The sequence below is a fragment of the Peromyscus eremicus genome, unplaced genomic scaffold (genome assembly GCF_949786415.1).
Source record: "Peromyscus eremicus unplaced genomic scaffold, PerEre_H2_v1 PerEre#2#chr22_unloc_1, whole genome shotgun sequence".
NCBI classification, from domain to species: domain Eukaryota; kingdom Metazoa; phylum Chordata; class Mammalia; order Rodentia; family Cricetidae; genus Peromyscus; species Peromyscus eremicus.
This window is the reverse complement of record NW_026734286.1, coordinates 7,048,709-7,068,448: the sequence shown is the minus strand read 5'-3', so window position 1 is coordinate 7,068,448 and position 19,740 is coordinate 7,048,709. Positions and strand designations below refer to the sequence as shown.

The following is a 19,740-nucleotide window of genomic DNA, read 5'->3' as shown; positions in this document are numbered from 1 at the left end:
TTGAATGTGCTACTTGCAGAGGCCTCATTCCCACCATACTGCAGGTCGAGAGTGCACGCTAGGAACCCGCCAGTAGCTCAAATCGGCAGCTGCCGCTTATTTGAGAGAGACAATTAGGAAGCTGTTTTTAGGTCCGTTTTAGAATCTTTTTTCTAAGTTTTTAGGTGGAAACTCTTGCCACCACGTTGGACGCCATTTGTTGCTAGAGTTTTCCTGCCTGGCCCACGGTCAGGGCAAATCTCTCTCAGGCTGGAGAATTTCTCTCCAGCTCCCGCCACCAAGTCCCGCCAGTCCCAGAGCCCATTTATAAAATAAACATACAAACTCTTATATTATTTAAACTGCTTGGCCATTAGCTCAGGCCTGTCATTGTCTAGCTCTTACTCTTATATTTAGCCCATTTCTATTAATCTTTACTTTGCCACATGGCTTGTGGCTTACCGGTACTTTACATCTTCCTTGTCCTGATGGCGGCTGGCCGTGTCTCTCTCTCCGCCTTCCACTCCCCAGAATTCTTTTCCTTGTCCCGCCTATACTTCCTGCCTAGCCAATGGCCAATCAGTGATTTATTTACTGACCAATCAGCAACACACTTGACATACAGACCATCCCACAGCACATGGCTTTTTTTTTTTTTATTTCTTCTTAAAGGACTTTTTCTACCTTTTTTTTCTCTCCCAAGCCTACCTATATTTTTAAACACACTGTTACCTACTTAGAGGATTTTTCCATCTGAATCTGTTTTATTTTGTACCTTTAATCCTTTCCTTACTGGAAGAAATTTTAAATTGCTAAGCTGCACATCTTTGACTGCTGGTTCTGCCCCATTCAGCTTTTCAACAAGGCACAACAATGAGTTAAGCTTACCTCCCCAATTCTGGGAAGCAGTATTAAGTAGTGTAGAGCTGTGTTCTTAAGTCTGCAGCTGTGTTCTCAAGCCCACAGGGAGAGGCTAGGAGAATTCTCTCTGTATCACGGCCTGTGGGACAGACTGTGGAAATCCACCATGCTGCTTAGCTTATGGCAGCTGATGGACAGGTCCATCTCTGAGCTGCTGATGGCATGAGATTGTAAGACTAGGAAGCCCAGTGTGGCTTTGTTTCTGTGTGTTCAGAATCTATTTTAAGCTTTCTCAGGTCTGTGTGGATCCACGCCAGACAGTAGATGCCATTTGTAAACAGATAAATCTTTCCTGCCCACCAATACCAAAATAACCAGTCAGAGGCTTAATATTAATTACAAATCAAATGGCCTATGGCTCAGGCTTCTTGCTAGCTAACTCTTACAACTTAACTCAACCCATTCAAATTAAGCTGTTTGCCATGTGTCTTTGTGGCATTACCTGTGTTCCATTACATCTTGCTACCCTGGCAGTGCTCATCATCCCTCTGACTCCAACTTTCTTCTTGTCTTTCTGCTTGGATTCCCCATCTGGCTCTATGCTGTAGCTGCAGAATTTCTCTCCAGCTCCCGCCAAGTCCCGACAGTCCCTGAGCCCACTTATAAAACAAACACACAGACTCTTACATCATTTAAACTGCTTGGCCATTAGCTCAGGCCTATCATTGTCTAGCTCTTACTCTTATATTTAGCCCATTTCTATTAATCTATACTTTGCCATGTGGCTCATGGCTTACTGGTACCTTACATCTTGCTTGTCCTGGCGGCGGCTCCAGGCAGTCTCCCTCTCTGCCTTCCTGTTCCCTCAATTTTTCTCTCTGTTAGTCCTGCCTACACTTGCTGTCTGGCTACCAGCCAATCAGTGTTTATTTATACAGAGCGATAGCCACAGCAATGGGGCAATTAAACATTTTAAATGCTATATTTGGCAGATCTCTGAAGCATTTGAGAACCATCTGTCTTTTAGATCTATCTGAATAGACAAATTTTCCTTGCTTCTAATGACTTGTTTTAGGATTAACTTTAAAACTAAAAATAGCCGGGCGGTGGTGGCGCATGCCTTTAATCCCAGCACTCGGGAGGCAGAGCCAGGCGGATCTCTGTGAGTTCGAGGCCAGCCTGGGCTACCAAGTGAGTTCCAGGAAAGGCGCAAAGCTACACAGAGAAACCCTGTCTCGAAAAACAAAAAACAAAAAACAAAAAACAAAAAACAAAAAAATAAGGCTTATTCTTATAATTAATTATATTAGCAATTAGCATGACTATAAGTATAGTTCTGAGCATATTAAAGAAAATGATCATTTAAAAGGTGACTAACCATTATCTTGTATTTCTGAATTATCTTTAAAAGTTTACTATAAGTTAGAAGCTTTCATAAGAATAGGACTTTATGTTCTAGTCTTGTTTAAGGTGACTGACCTTTAACATGCATTTCTTAGTCATCCTTAACAGTTTATAATAAGTGAGTGACTTTCATAAGACTAGGACTATGGCAATGGAGAGATGGCTCAGAGGTTAAGAGCATTGGCTGCTCTTCCTGAAGTCCTGAGTTCAATTCCCAGCACCCACATCGTGGCTCACAACCATCTATAATGAAATGTGGTGCCCTCTGCCTGCAGGCATACATACACTGTATATGCAATAAATCTTTAAATTAAAAAAAAACTAGGATTATGTAGTGACATATTGTATATCAAATAAAGCTTGCCTGAGGATCAGAGGAACACAAAGGAACGGAGACTCAGGACAGAACTGAAGCTGTATAGATAGAATTTTCTCATAAAGTAAATAGACAAAAGAGCCTAGGGTACATAGATTCCTTTCCCTCGGATTCCCCACACCCAACACAGCATCTTCCTCAGGTCTCTGGGAAGAAATTCTTATACCTGGAGCTTGGGAAAATTCCATTAATCACCTTCTCCAAGTAGTTGATCTTGGGAAATTTCAAAACCACTAGCCCTACATCATTGTTCCATACTCTTAGCCTCCTCTTTCACCAGGTTCCCCATTGTAACTGTGGCCCAGCCTCTAGGACAGCTGTAACCAAATCTTTCTAGTCCTGAGGGAATAATTCTACTACAAGCAGGCCAAGAGTTTAACATCTGCTTTAAAAGTGGAGAATGCATACAATATGAGACTATAGCTTCTTTAAATCTCCTCAAATCTAACATTTCCACTGGAGTCCAGTTAGCTCATACACAGCCTTGAGCATTTGACAGTTCCTGTAAGGGTACTGGATAGATTAAGGTTGATTATTTGAAAACAGGCTGTTTCTCTGTAACCGTATAATTCAATGTTGAGATAGGTTCACATTTAAATTCTTCTGTCTGAATCTGAATTTCTCTATGATTTGTTTTAACAAGTTTTTCTAAAACTTTTATCTTGGCACTCAAATTAAACAACCTTTTTAATGCTAAAATAAAAATGACCCAACAAATACTATTCATAATTGACATTATGTAAATCCTATCAACATTAATTATCCTCTTGTAAACTGTTCCATTTTCAGACTGCCTAATGTGTTGTCAGAGACCAAATTCCCTCCATTGTAAATATGTTTCCCATATTTTTAAGGTGGAAAAAATTTCTCTTTTAACTAATTCCTCCCTTTCTGCTATTTTAATTGACTCGTCAAGTCTACTGAGTGCACAGAAAAATAAACATCCAAGGGAGTTTCAAGGCAGCTTACCTAGTCTGGTAGCAGTCGGAGATGGGGAACAAGAGAGAGCCCACTATCCACCAGGAGAGAAGAAGCCAAGGAGACTAGGCTGTGTGTAGCTAAGGACTGAGCCAAGGGGACCTTCAAGTGCTGTGGGATGTTCTGTATGTCACATGTGTTGCTGATTAGTCAATAAATAAAACACTGATTGGCCATTGGCTAGGCAGGAAGTGTAGGCGGGACAAGGAGGAGAATAAAGCTGGGAAGTGGAAGGCTGAGTCAGAGAGACACTGCCAGCCGCCACGATGACAAATAGCATGTGAAGATGCCGGTAAGCCACAAGCCACGTGGCAAGGTATAGATTTATGGAAATGGATTAATTGAAGCTGTAAGAACAGTTAGCAAGAAGCCTGCCATGGCCATACAGTTTGCAACCAATATAAGTCTCTGTGTTTACTTGGTCGGGTCTGAGTAGCTGTGGGACTGACAGGTGAGAGAGATTTGTCCTGACTGTGGGCCAGGCAGAAAAACTCTAGCTACAAATGGCGTCCAACATGGTGGCAAGAGTTTCCACCTAAAAACTGAGAGAAAAGATTCTAAAACGGAGCTAAAAACAGCTTCCTAATTGTCTCTCTCAAATGAGCGGCAGCTGCTGGTTTGAGCTACTGGTGGGTTCCTGACGCGCGCGCTGGACCTGCCATATGGCGGGAACGAGGCCTTTGCAAGTGGCACTTTGAGCTGCATGGTGGATTTAGCCTTTGCTGGTGCAGAGCAAAAGGGGAGGTTTCTGGGCTGCACGCTGCTTGGATAAAGGCATAGACCCATGATAGCTCCCAGAGCTGGTGGAAAACGAACCGCCGCCATGTTAGGAAGCTGAGGTGGGTGGAGCCAGCAGCCACAGCTGCTGCAGTTTAAAGCTACAGATTCACAATAAGACAGATTCAGATGTAATAGTTTACAATGTGTGTAAAAGATATGTAGGCTTGAAAGAGACAAAAAAGGTGATATATAGAGTTATAGAAACAAATACATAGTTTTAAAAAATAAAGTCTTTAAAGAGACAATAAAGGTAGTATAAAAAATAAGCCACGTAAAAATGGATATTACACAGAGAATCTGGATTGTGTTGTCTTTGGGATTTTTAACTGCAGAAGAACATTTGATTGTAAAAGCTGTTGAGTTATGCCAAAATGTATATCTTAAAGATACCTTGACTTCAAAATTTGGATATAAGGATATGTTGCTTTGGAAAAGAGTCTCTGCTTTTGTTCCCACAGAAAGCCAGAGGCTATGGATTTGTTCCAGATTAAGATACATCAGGTTTGACCAGCCAAGACCCCCTGAAAAGTCTCCAATGACACCATGGCCCAGATGATCCAACATCCAGAACGATTTCAAGGCAACTGGCTCAGACGATACACCCTTATGGACTATTCCATAATTCTAAAATTTTGTTTGTATCCCCATAAGATACAGCGCCCCCCCTCCAGCAGGAAGTAGTAAGAGAAGCTACACCCAAATTCCCAAATTATATGTAATTTTACTTTAAGGTTAAAACCTTCCTTTATGAAAAAAAAAATAGGAAAAGTGCTGTGGGATGTTCTGTATGTCACATGTGTTGCTGATTAGTCAATAAATAAAACACTGATTGGCCATTGGCTAGGCAGGAAGTATGGGTGGGACAAGGAGGAGAATAAAGCTGGGAAGTGGAAGGCTGAGTCAGAGAGACACTGCCAGCCACCACGATGACAAACAGCTTGTGAAGATGCCGGTAAGCCACAAGCCATGTGGCAAGGTATAGATTTATGGAAATGGATTAATTGAAGCTGTAAGAACAGTTAGCAAGAAGCCTGCCATGGCCATACAATTTGCAACCAATATAAGTCTCTGTGTTTACTTGGTCGGGTCTGAGTGGCTGTGGGACTGACAGGTGAGAGAGATTTGTCCTGACTATGGGCCAGGCAGAAAAACTCTAGCTACATTCAAGGGCATAAGCAGCTTATTAGTGAATTCGTACAACAAACATTGGGTACCACTTGTGGAGACAAATGCTAAATAGTCTTATTTAAAAAAAAAAAAAAAAAAAAAAAAAAAAACAGAGCCAGATATTAGGTCAAAAACTGAGAGATCAGGGAAGCAGAAAGAAGCTAGCCATGTTCTTACCGCTAGAAATCCTCAGCCAAAGAGAGAGCCATACTTCCTGTATACACACACATATATTCTTTCTGTGCCTGCCATCTCACTTCCTCACTCTACCCAGATACATCTCTTCCTGTCTGTCTGTACAAACCTCCAGACCTCTATGGTTAACTAGTGTTGGAATAAAAAGGCATCTACAGCCATGCCTGGCTCTGTTCCCAGGGTGGCCTTGAACTCACAGAGATCCAGATGAATCTCTGCCTCCTGAATGCTAGGATTAGAGGCATGTGCTACCAATGTTCGACTTCTTGGTTTAATATACTGACTGGCTTTTTCCTCTGATTTTCAGATAAGCTTTATTAGGTTGCACAAATAAAGTATCTCCACAAGATTCGCAGGACATTTCAAACCCCAAGATATTAGATACTGGGCCTCGTTCCATCCTTCCATGCTGAACTGGTAGCATTCCATGTCAAGGAAGATTCTGGATTCCAACCCTATCCTAGGAACATTCTGATCTTGTCATGTACCTCTGGCTACTAGCTGTGTGTCTCCAGACACATAGTTAGGCCTTTCTGTGCTCTGGCTTGCTCACTCACTAGTCCAGCCCTGTTCTCCAGGTACTTAAGCAGCCAAGACCAAGGGGCAGGAATCAAGTGCTACAGTGTGAGTTCTAGGACAGCCTAGGCAACTGAGACAGACTCTGTCTCAAAACACACACACAGTTTTTTTTTTTTTGTTTTTTAATTTTGTGTTTCTTGGCAGTTTTGGTTTGGATTTGGGGCAGGGTCTCAGTGTGGCCCTCAGTGTATGAAGAACTGGCTACATCAATGCTTTCATATCAGATGGCTCTCCTTGGATAGAATGGTTGCTTAGCACACACAAGACCTCTGCATAAACAACATCGTTGTGAAACCTGTCATGCTAGTAATGAGGTGGAAGCAGAAAGGTCTTAAGTTCAAGGTCAGCCTGAACTTCATCAGTCTCTTTTAAAAAAAAAAAATTAACAAAAAAATATCAGGGCTCAGTGGATATCGTGGCATGGTTCAACAGGTAAAGGTACTTGGAACCAAGACTGATGGACCTGGTGTGGTCCTCAGAACCTAAATGGTAGAAACTAAGAACTGGGTAACACAGGCTTTTATCTCATTTCAAACTATACTATCCATGTGCACTCACAAAGACAAAAATCATAAATTGAAAATTAAAAGAAAAAGGGAAGAGAGATGGTTTAGCAGTTTAGTACCTAGTGTGGACTGCACAGTGACCATTACTACTTGACAAAGGTCCAGCATTTTGACATTGCAGATCTTAATTTTCCGGCATCATTTTATTTCAATTTTAATAATTCTCACTATACGTGATGAGGTCTCCTTATCTCTTTTACTGTAGGAATTTTTTTGTGAGCTACAATGGAAGATGAGAATATATACATAGGCAGTCCTTGAAAAAAAATTCATGGAAAAAATCCCCACCACCATGGAACCATATAACATGATAACTATGCCTACTCTCACACAAGAATCCCCATTGTATCCCCCTGAGTACACCAAGAATAGAGAACTTAATGATTTACTAACTGGACATACCTAGTTCCAAGGATGAAAGCACACTGGAAGGAAACAATGGGCTCACATCCACAAAGGCATTTAGATTCTTGCTGAATTTATCACTTTTGCCTCAGAAAAAATGCTGTGATGAGGTTGATAGCTGCTTTTAGCCTGGAATCATCAAGTCTGTTTTTAACCTTGGTTTAGTCTAAACTGAGATTCAGTTATAAAGTATAAAGGGTATAGTCCTTTTTCAATAAAGCAGCAGCCATGCTGATTCACGCTAAGATCATGGCGGTCTCCTTCCTTTGCTAATGCCCCATCTCGTCTTAGGAACCTGAATTCCTTTGAAGCTGGACTCTAGCAGGTACGTCCTGTAGACATTCAGTTTCCAGCACCCACATGGAAGATCACATCTGAAATTACCACATGATTACATCCATATGGTACAGTCCAGTATGAATTTTTTCATGACTGTGAAGATGGCTCTTCCGTGCAAAAGTTTTACCACATTCATTACATTCATAGGGTTTCTCTCCAGTATGAATTAATTATGTCTGTGAAGATTTCTCTTCTCTGCAAAGGCTTTACCACATTCATTACATTCTCAGGGTTTCTCTCCAGTATAAAATCTTTCATGACTGAGAAAATGACTCTTCTGTGCAAAAGCTTTACCACATTGATTACATTCATAGGGTTTCTCTCCAGTATGAAGACTTGCATGAGTATGAAGATAACTCTTCTGTGCAAAGGTTTTACCACATCATTTACATTCATACAGTTTCTCTCCAGTATGAATTATTTCATGTCTGTGAAGATTTCTCTTCTCTACAAAGGCTTTACCACATTCATTACATTCATAGGGTTTCTCTCCAGTATGTATTATTTCATGTCTGTGAAGTTTTCTCTTCTCTGCAAAGGCTTTACCACATTCATTACACTCATAGGGTTTCTCTCCGGTATGAAATATTTTATGTCTGTTAAGATTTCTCTTCTCTGCAAAGGCTTTACCACATTCATTACATTCATAGGGTTTCTCTCCAGTATGTACTCTTACATGACTGAGAAGATGAGTCTTCTGTACAAAGGCTTTACCACATTGATTACATTCATAGCGTTTCTCACCATTATGAATTCTTTCATGACTGTGAAGATGACTCTTCAGTGCAAAGGCTTTACCACATTGATTACATTCATAGGGTCTCTCACCATTATGAATTCTTTCATGACTGTGAAGATGACTCTTTGATGCAAAGGCTTTACCACATTGATTACATTCATAGGGTTTCTCTCCAGTATGAAGAATTGCATGAGTACGAAGATAACTCTTCTGTGCAAAGGTTTTACCACATTCATTACATTCATAGGGTTTCTCTCCAGTATGAATTATTTCATGTCTGTGAAGATTTCTCTTCTGTGCAAAGGCTTTACCACATTCATTACATTCATAGGGTTTCTCTCCAGTATGTATTATTTCATGTGTGTGAAGATTTCTCTTCTCTGCAAAGGCTTTACCACATTGATTACATTCATAGGGTTTCTCTCCAGTATGAATTATTTTATGTCTGTTAAGATTTCTCTTCACTGCAAAGGCTTTACCACATTCATTACATTCATAGGGTTTCTCTCCAGTATGTATTCTTACATGACTGACAAGATGATTATTCTGTACAAAGGCTTTACCACATTCATTACATTCATAGGGTTTCTCTCCAGTATGTATTATTTCATGTGTGTGAAGATTTCTCTTCTCTGCAAAGGCTTTACCACATTGATTACATTCATAGGGTTTCTCTCCAGTATGAATTATTTTATGTCTGTTAAGATTTCTCTTCACTGCAAAGGCTTTACCACATTCATTACATTCATAGGGTTTCTCTCCAGTATGTATTCTTACATGACTGACAAGATGATTCTTCTGTACAAAGGCTTTACCACATTCATTACATTCATAGGGTTTCTTTGCAATATGTATTATTTCATGTGTGTGGAGATTTCTCTTCTCTGCAAAGGCTTTACCACATTGATTACATTCATAGGGTTTCTCTCCAGTATGAATTATTTCATGTCTGTTAAGATTTCTCTTCACTGCAAAGGCTTTACCACATTCATTACATTCATAGGGTTTCTCTCCAGTATGTATTCTTACATGACTGACAAGATGAATCTTCTGTACAAAGGCTTTACCACATTCATTACATTCATAGGGTTTCTCTCCAGTATGTATTATTTCATGTGTGTGAAGATTTCTCTTCTCTGCAAAGGCTTTACCACATTGATTACATTCGTAGGGTTTCTCACCATTATGAATTCTTTCATGACTGAGAAGATGACTCTTCAATGCAAAGGCTTTACCACATTGATTACATTCATAGGGTTTCTCTCCAGTATGTATTCTTACATGACTGACAAGATGAATCTTCTGTACAAAGGCTTTACCACATTGATTACATTCATAGGGTTTCTCTCCCGTATGAATTCTTTCATGAATGAGAAGAAGACTCTTCTGTGCAAAGCGTTTGCCACATTGATTACATTCATAGGGTTTCTCTCCAGTATGAATTTTTAAGTGAGTGAGAAGAAGACTATTATATGGAAAGGCTTTACCACATTGATTACATGCATAAGGTTTCTCTCCATTATGAATTCTTTCATGACTGAGAAGATAACGCTTTTGTGCAAAAGCTTTACCACATTCATGACATTCATAGGGTTTCTCTCCAATGTAACTTCTAGTATGTATTATGGGACATGCAAAGGCTTTATCACATTGCTGAGATTCATACCTTTTCTCCCTAGTTTGAATTCTATGTACTTGATGAAGACTGTGACATGCAAAGCCTTTATATCTTTGATTATAATCACAGGGTTTTCCTTCCAAATGTGTTCTTTGGTGTTTTAACGACCAATCACATCTAAAGACTTTATCACATTGATTATATTCATATACATTCTCTTCATTATTGGGTGTTTGGTGTGTTTGAAGATGCCTGTAATGGCTAAAGCCTTTGGTAGATGACTCACATTTATTATTTTCTCTTAACATATGAGTTTTTTCACATCCTTGAACAGAACTTGAAGAACTCAGAGTTGGACCACACTGATTGTATTTATAACATTTTCTTATACTGAGAGCCACACTACATATACACAGTGAACCAGAAGAGAGAGATGTATTTCCATATTCCTGGTACTCATAAGGTTTTTCTCCAATGGAAGTTTGTTGATGAATTCCCACTGAAGTTGGAAAACCAGTTAATTGTAAACTTGTATCACAGTCATCATGTCTTCTCATAGTGGGGACTACCATATACCTTCCACTTGTTCTGAGAGAGACAGAACTACAATGCTTCTTTCCATATCCCTTATGCTCACATGGATTGTGTCCAGAGTGACAGATGACACACCTGCTAAAGGAAGATAACAAATAAAGGGTTTTCACATTGCATTCCCATAGTCAAATGTTTTGTTTGTCATACAGATGTGAATAGAGATTCATGTTTCTACATCTCCAAGTCACTCATAAAGTGCTCCTCTCATTAAACTATGTTAAATCACTCACTACAAGAAAATGAAGAACACTAGCTTTAATAAGGAAGCTTTACTTATAAAAGGTCTTGGACATACCCAATCTCCTCATCATTGTGTATACCTTATATGATAAATGGAAGGCATGACAGTAAGTGGATGGACAGTCCTCACACATGGCTAAGATTGAACCTGTGACATCTGTTGTGGCATGTTTCCTTGTCTTGTCCTTAAATGTGTTGGTGAAAATGTGTGAACGGTGTGGCCACACATGTGTGTTTCTGACAGGTTTTGAATACCTGAGTTTATATGTCCTGAATGTGTCTTGCTAATTGGATGTTTTAAAACCTGTAAGGCTTGTGACTCCAGATTGAAACCGTGCTGGAGAACATCACATGGTCTGCCACTACTCTAATTACAGGCAGCCAGCCACCTGGGCAGGTGCAAATTTGGCTAAGGTCAGAGAGAGAGGTGAATGACTTCCATCTTTAGGAATGACCACCATCTTTAGGAAGGGTGACCAGGTAGCCAGCCGCCATTTTGATTGAGGTTAAAGATACTTCACTACCATGTTTAGTAAGGGTAACTACTTGGACTGGGCCCACCAAGGAGACATTAGGTCTCCAAAAGAATTGGGTTAGGATATATTTCTGTTTGATAATTCCTGTGGTTAGGATACATTTCTGTTTGATAATTCCTGTCCTGTTCCTGTCTGTTCTCTCTGTTCCTGTCTGCTCTCACACCCTGAACTACTACATAAATGTCTCCAGCCAGTTTGTTCTGTTTGGTCCCTCCTCCTTTCGTCCTTCCCACCAGAGCTATCTCCACCTCCACAACCACCACCACCACCACCGCCACCACCACCACCTGTCCTGGCCTAAAAACAAGTTTTATGAAAACAGTTTTAAAACAATGCTGGTTTTGACAACTGATATTGAAACTAAATTATTTGCAACGTTAAAACTTAGTTTTGTCCTGTATATCTTAGGATCACCGCTAAAAACTATAGACTGAATCTTCTTGCTCTTACTAACATTGGTAAGCTGTAACTAATTAGGTAAACTGTATGTCCAGACTTAACTTATATATACCTTCAAATTTAATCCTAAACAACATTTGTCTAATTTAGATGGACCTAACATTCTCAAACACCCTTAGAGATCTGAGAATATGGCATTTCATATAAAATCTTTTTATGACAGACATGTCAACAAATGGAAGCATCCTGTATCTTCTCCAAGAAGATGGAGGGCCACAGAAGAACTTCCACCTGGAGGCTTGCTTCAAATGTAACAAAGCCAGCCACACAGCAAAAAGCTGCTTTACACCTTTAAGTGCTGCTGAGATCGTGTCCAGATTGTGAATAAGTGGAGCAATGGAGGAACATTTGTGTCACTCTGCTAAGACAGGTAGGCCGATCTCCCAAATTTCTACTCCACAGAGAATGTGTCGGATCTTCTAGACTTGGCATCTGAACAAGTGCGACCTCTGGGACTTGTCCCCCAGTGACCACAGAGAGACTTGGGACTGCCTAGGTAACTGAAAAGCTGGCTCATTCCTGCTCATTTACTTATCCTTCTCAGATCTGATGGAGTTTGATGACCAGGGTACTAAGAGATTTGCCAGTTTAACAGCACCCTCAATCCAAGGCTACAAGCACCTTAGTAGTTCATTAGTAAGTTTCCTATAAAAAATACAGACAGGTATGCTTCATTCACAGACTCCATGGTACAGGATAAACTGTTTTCAGATATAACTTCAGAAGTTCAAAGTTTTAGCTTTGATAAATGCAGTTTTGATAAACTGACAGAGCCCTGATTACTAACAGTCTTCAGGGGTCCTTAAATTTCGGTGGATTTTACTGGTCCAGCTTTTAGAGATAGGTTAGCATTAGAGAGGATATAGAACCCTGCAGCCATGTTCAATTCCCTCCTCCTTCACTCACACAACCTCCACTGTCCGTGAATTTAGACTTAAAACTGTTCATGCCTTAACCCAAGGCCATAGATTTTTACCATGACACCAAGATATAAATCTGTTCCAGTAGTTTTACAGACACCTGAAGGTTCCTGGGAAAATGGTTCTGATGGAAACTAATATCAGTTTCCAGAGCCTATTTTTGACCACACCCATTTTGAGCATATTCTTCCTGCCTGGGCCAAGGCCAAACCGGCAGGGGCCCTCCACATACACCAGCCCCTGCAACAGCTCCGAATGCAAACCAAGGAAGGGCACCAACTGGGGGAATAATAAAAGGTTGATTTCACCCAACTGCCCACTCATAAAAAGCTCCATATCTCTTAACTCTTATGACACATTCACAGGATGGATGTTCTCCAAACCTCCAGGGAAACAGCAGATGCTATGGCTCCAGCACTCCTGGAACACATCATCCCTAGATTTGCCATGTCGTCTCCTCAAGCTCCTGGGATTTCACTGCTGATACCACCTCTCTAGGCATAAGTGGGCAACTAACCAGCAACTGAAACCTAGATTTCCAAGATGTCCTAATTAAGGGCATATCTGCACTCATGCCTCATTCATTCACCCTTGACTCTTTTGTACAACCAGGAAACTTTTCAGTTCCATTCTTTCTGGCAGTCTTCCTACTACCAATGGGTAGCTGCATTCAGAGGGCCAGTGATAATAATAATCTATTTTTTTCTCCTAGCACCCTGCATTCTGTCTCAAGAACAGATTCCTGTGCCTGGAGGTGGTGGCACACACCATTAATCCCAGCACTCAGGAGGCAGAGGCAGGCAGACCTCTGTGAATTCAAGGCCAGCCTGGCTACACAGTGAGTTCCCGGAAAGGTACCAAAGCTACACAGAGAAATTATGTGTCGGGGAAAAAAAAAAAAAAAACAGATTCCTGAGGTCTCCTGGATGGCAGCTATTGAAATGCTGCTCCAACCATAACCCCTGCTGAGAATGGGCCTACACAAATCCTACCCACTCCCTCCCCACATCATCCCATGCCAGCAAGAAATAGAGACTTGAACCTGCACCCATATAGACCCAAAAAGGTTGGAGTTTGGAATCTCCAGTTCAGGGAGCCCCATTCCACAAAGCCCACTACTAGCGGCTCCGCCCCCTAGGGATGTCTGGGACGATGCCCATGCCTACTGGCTATTTAAGACCTGGCCCATAGATCTGCCATGGGTGCTCTCCTATTCTGTCTCATGCCTTCCTGAGAGACCCTGGAGTGCTTTGCTTTGCTATGCTCTGTTTATTAAATCTGGATTTATTAATTTGGTTTGATTTGACTTATTGCATCAGTGATGGAGGAAGCCAGCAACCGGGAATCTGATATTTATCACACACATACATATATACAAGCTTGCACATGAAAATTACCTTCCAATTCTTCTACAGCACTGACAATGTTCTTCAATATTATGGTCTTCCCATTTGTAACCTAAAATACAGTACCAGAAAATGTATGTGATATATTACTGGAAATAAGGCACACTTGAAATTACTATCTTTCATGAAACTTACTACCATGCCTGATTTATTCACCAGATTCTCCCCCTTTCATATGTGAAATCACAGAAGAGCACCAATGCAAGGAAAAAAGCTTGTCCCCTTAAGCTAAAAAGTGACAGAAAGCTCATATACTTACCTATACAAGTGAGGTTCCAGTAGGTTTCCAGCATCACATCTTTGTAGAGACTCTTCTGGGAAGAATCCAGCAAAGCCCACTCTTCATGAGTGAAGTTCACATGCACATCCTCATAGGTCACTGCATCCTAAAATATCCCATATATATGTTCTTAATTGAAATGATGAGACTGAATTGCAAATGTACACTTCATTGAGAATATATTTATATAATTCTGTGTGCTCAAAACATTCAATGACATTGGTCAGTAAATTTCAAATGCAGTCACCAACTCATTTTAAAAGGAAACATCAAAAGAGAATGACACCTTCCATTCCAGTACCTAAAGAATAGAATACAGCACAGCAAGAGAAATGCCCAACTTCTAGTTTAAAAAAAAAAAAATTGAGCAGGGCAGTGGTGGCACACACCTTTAATCCCAGCACTGGGGAGGCAGAGCCAGGCAGATCTCTGTGAGTTTGAGGCCAGCCTGGTCTACAGAGTGAGATCCAGGACGGTACCAAAACTACAGAGAGAAACCCTGTCTTGAAAAAAACAAAACAAAAAAAAAAATTACAGATAAGGCATAAAGTACTAAGCCAATGCTGTTTAAATTTCCAGAGATATCAGTCACTCATTGTGTGTAAGATGTCTCTTCTCTTGAATGTCTAATTAAGGCAATTTCCAGCAAGCCTACAGCCATCATCAAATTAAATGGAGAGAAACTCAAAGTTATTCACCTAAAATCAGGAACAAGACAAGGCTGTCTGCTCTCACCATGTCTATTCAATATAGATCTGGAAGTCATAGCTAAAGCAATAAGACAACTGAAGGAGATCTAGGGGATACAAATTGGAAAGGAAGAAGTCAAAGAATATTTATTTGTAGATGATGTGATAGTGTATGTAAGTGGCCCAAAATATTCCACAGAGGAACTCCTATGGCTGAAAAACACTTTCAGCAAAGTAGCTGGATATACAATTATCTCACAAAAATAAACAGCTCTCCATTGTACAAATGACAAATGAACTAAGAAAGAAAACGGGAAGGACACATTTCAAAACTGCCTCGAATTATATAAAACATCTTGGGGTAACTCAAACGAAGCAAGTGAAAGGCTTGTATCATAAAACTTCAAGCCTTTGAAGAAAGAACCTGAAGAAGATATGAAAAGATGGAAATATCACCCACACTCATAGATCGATAGGATTAACATAGTAAAAATGGCAATCCTACCAAAAGCAATCTGCACAGTCAATGCAGTCCCCATCAAAATCCCAACACAATGTTTACACACCTCAAAAGGATAATCCTTAACTTCAGATAGAGAGAAAAAAAAAAAAAAAAAAAACACCCAGCATAGCTAAAGCAATTCTGAACAATAAAAGAACTGCTGGAGGTTTCACCATTCTACACTGCTGTACTACAGAGGTATAGTGATAAAAACCACATGGGACTGGCATAAAAACCGACCCATCCATCAAAGAAATAAAAATGAAGACCCAGGCATGAATCTACACTCCTATGGACACCTGGGTTTTGATAAAGAAGGTAGAAACACACACTGGAAAACAGCATGTTCAACAAATGGTGCTGGTAAAACTGGATGTCTGCATGTAGAAGAATGCAAATAGGGCTGGAGAGATGGCTCAGAGGTTAAAAACACTGGCTATTCTTCCAGAGGTCTTGAGTTCAATTCCCAGCACCCATATGGTGGCTCACAACCATCTGTAATAAGATCTGGCTCCCTCTTCTGGACTGCAGGGATACATGCAAACAGAACACTGTATACATAATAAATAAATAAATCTTAAAAAAGAAGAAGAAGAAGAAGAAGAAGAAGAAGAAGAAGGAGGAGGAGGAGGAAGAGGAGGAGGAGGAGGAGGAGGAGGAGGAGGAGGAAAAGGAGGAGGAGGAGGAGGAGGAGGACGACGACGACGACGACGACGACGACGACGACGACGAGGAGGAGGAGGAGGAGGAGGAGGAGGAGGAGGAGGAGGAGGAGGCAAATAGATCTATACTCATCATCCTGCACAGAACTTGGGTCCACATTTATAGGAGACTGTATGGGGTTGAGGATTTAGCTCAGTGGTTAAGTGCTTGCCTAGCAAGCTCAAGGCCATGGGTTCGATCCTCAGCTCAAAAAAAAGAGAGAGACTGTATGACCATGCCCTGTGTGAAATGTTAGCTGCTGAGTGCTGTATGCTCACACACAAGCCACAGCCAAATGCCCAGTGTCTTAATCCTCTCACCTGACTGAAGTGAGACAAACAGATTTACAGTTACCACCATAAGAGAGTTGTCCAATCAGAAATTTGAGTGGCTCAGGCTAACCTCCCCAAACTGTACACCCACCAATTTGGTTTTCCTTCATTCACATGGTATGAATTAATGTATACTGGGAAACTACACAGAAAGGCACTCACCTGCCCAATCATGTCCTTTTTTATAACAGAGACACCTGCAGCTCACTGACTTAAACAATCTCCAATCCAGCTATGGCCTAGTCTATTTCCCCCTGTGGTATACACAATAAACTACTCCTTCTATTTTGGTCTCAATGGAGAAGTCATGCTCCACACACAAATCCTATCCCTGTTAGTGCAATGGACAGCCATGACTCCAATGGGTAGTTTTAGAAGTGTGTGCTACTTGCAGGGTTGTGGTGGCACATGTCTTTAATCTCAGCACTCAGAAGACACAGGCAGGTGAATCTCTGTGAGTTCGAGGCTAGCCTGGTCTACACTGTGAATTCCAGAACAGCCCAGGCTACATAGAGAAACTCTGTCTAAGGGGAAAAAGAAAAAGAAAAAAAAGTGTGTGCTATTGCAAACCTTTAATGAAGAATTGAGGAGGCTGAGTCCCAAGGACAGCAGCATCACTGCCCTGTGGGCCTAAACCCTGGGACCAAGGCAAAGAGAGTCAACATAACAAATCTTATCTTAAAATACTTTTCTGAAAGCTGGAAGGTGTAACTGTTTTGGAATTAATGTGCCTTCCCAATGAGAAATCATGCCACACACTTAGAAATTAATTGAAAAAAAAACTCTCCTTAGGAATAGAAAGCCTCCAGCTCTACCTAACACACAAAGAGCAGCTGGCCAGGAACAGATTTGCCAACTTGTATATACAATAGGCTTATGCACTCCACATATGCTCTCAACCTGGAGAAAAGCTGCTTACTGCCCTCCTGCTAACATGGCTTGCTCAGTTTGATTCCTTATAGAACTCAGGACCACCTGCCCAGGGTAGCACCAACCCCAGTGGATGCCCTATTACATCAACCACTAATCAAGAAAATACCCTATAGATTTACCTGCAAACCAGTGTGACTCTACCTTGTGTCAAGCTGACCAAAGCTAACCAGCATACCTACTGAGTCATCTCACAGCCCCCAAAGACAGATTGCTAAGCAAACCTCAACTCTCTTAACACTGGCTTTTCAGCATATACTTGTGCATGCACACACATAAAGTTTTGAAAATCTGTCAAGTTTAGGGCTGGAGAGATGGCTCAGCAGTTACCACCACTTACTGCTCTTGTAGAAGTCCTGGGTTTGGTCCCAGCACTAACCTGGTGGCACACAATCATCACTAAATCCTCTTGCAGAGGATCTGATGCCCCCTACTACCTTCTGTGGGCACAAAACACACACACGATGAACATACATTTATACAAGCAAAACAGTCACACACATAGGATAAAATAAATAAACAGCGCTAATTAAAAACACACACCCTTGCCGGGAGCAGTGGCACACACCATTAATCCCAGAGGCAGAGGCAGGTGGATCTCTGGGTTCGAGAACAGCCTGGTCTACACAAAGTTCTAAGACAACCAAGGTTACACAGAGAAACCCCATCTTGAAAAATTAAATAAATAAAAACCATACCCACGTCACTTTTATGTCACCATGGACAAAACAGCCAGAAATACATTGAAATGTGCCTAATATCTGTAGGCAAAGCTATAAATTTGTAATAAAAAGAATCAACGAACTAAATAAAAGGAGAGAAATTCCCAGGATTGCGGACAGGAAGCCTCAATATTATTTCAGTACAAAATTGAGCTACAGATTCAGCAACAGTACAGTTAAAAAGTCCAACAATTTTTCATACCAACAACAGAAAATTGATGACAAAGGTCATCATGAATGGAAAAATGATCAACATAAGATTAGTTATAAACAGCACACACTCTGACACCATCTGAATTTAAAACTTCTCATACAACTGCAATGAAGACTGTACTGTCTGGGAAAGAATTAAGAGATCAACAGAACAGGGGAGCAAACTTAGAAATGAAAACCCAATTAATATGGAGTTAATTGTGACACAGGAGGCCAGGAAACCCAGAAAGAATGGCCTTACTGACACACGTGACTGGACCACCCTGGCATCTACATGCAAATGTGTTAATGACACAGAATTCACACCCTGCACAGAATTAACTGCGGACAGATCTACCTACACCTGAATGTTCAGTGACAAGTACAGAACTTCTAGAAAACACTGGAGACACCAGGGCTCTGAGAGTTAGCAAATCTGCCTTCCCTGGAGACAGTAAAAACAGCGCATACACGCGCCCTGCACCACAACTTTGGCAACAAGGATGTTTCCACACAAGGTTTCTGCCTCCCATGCTCTGCGCCTGCGCACCCGGGGGCGCCAGGAAATTACTTGGTCCGCTGGTTCTAACCCAGCTCCCGGAAGTGGCATGGCCCTCATGTGACCTCACTGTGCTGGGCCGCTGTTTCCCACAGCCCCGGGACCCCACACCTGTTCCCAAGGCTCCTCCCCACATGGGGACGGCGGCCCCTCGCTCACCATGGCGGATTCCCAGCTCGCCCCGCTCTCCTCACAGCTCCCGGCAGCGGGTCACAGCGCAGGACACAGAACACGAGGGTCTCCCTCCCTCAGTCGCGGAGCTTCGGGAGCCTTCACCAAGGGGAATCGGAAGTACCCGCCCACATTCTGACTGGAAGTCCATCTGGAAGCCATGATTGGCTAGTGTGCCTGAGTGACAGAGGCAGCTCCCTTAGAGTCCCAGTGCAGTGAAAAGCTGTAGCTCGCCAATTGTGGTGGCGCTCGCAGGTAGGATTTGCTGAAGGAGGCGGAGGCAGTAGGATCAGGTGTTCGAGGCCAGCCTGGGCTACACATTTTAGCACTGACGGCTCTTCCAGAGGTTCTGAGTTCAATTCCCAGCAACCACTTTGATGGCTCACAGGTATCTATAATGAGATCTGGTGCCCTCTTCTGGCGAGCAGGCATACATGGAGGCAGAATGTTGTATAAATAATAAATAAATAAATCTCTTAAAAAAAAAAAAAAACCTATAGTCGAGATCCTGAGCAGCTGT

At 41.5% G+C, this 19,740-nt stretch overlaps 1 protein-coding gene across 1 annotated transcript; it reads right to left on the bottom strand.

The window, feature by feature from the left end:
• Positions 1-5,666: 5,666 nt before the first annotated feature.
• Positions 5,667-14,655, bottom strand: LOC131900833 (zinc finger protein 665-like). The gene is made up of 3 exons (XM_059252169.1): positions 14,401-14,655; positions 14,133-14,193; positions 5,667-10,655 (listed from the first exon to the last, which is right to left on the bottom strand). The coding sequence occupies exons 1-3, from the start codon at positions 14,432-14,434 to the stop codon at positions 8,012-8,014; spliced, it is 2,739 nt and encodes a 912-aa protein (XP_059108152.1). The 5' UTR covers positions 14,435-14,655; the 3' UTR covers positions 5,667-8,011.
• Positions 14,656-19,740: the final 5,085 nt, after the last annotated feature.

Coding starts and splice junctions, on each gene's coding strand:
- LOC131900833 (XM_059252169.1), bottom strand. CDS start 14,434: ATGCTGGAAACCTACTGGAACCTCACTTGTATAG. Junction 14,194..14,400: donor CTGGAACCTCACTTGTATAG/GTAAGTATATGA, acceptor ACTGTATTTTAG/GTTACAAATGGGAAGACCAT. Junction 10,656..14,132: donor TGCTGTAGAAGAATTGGAAG/GTAATTTTCATG, acceptor TTCCTTTAGCAG/GTGTGTCATCTGTCACTCTG.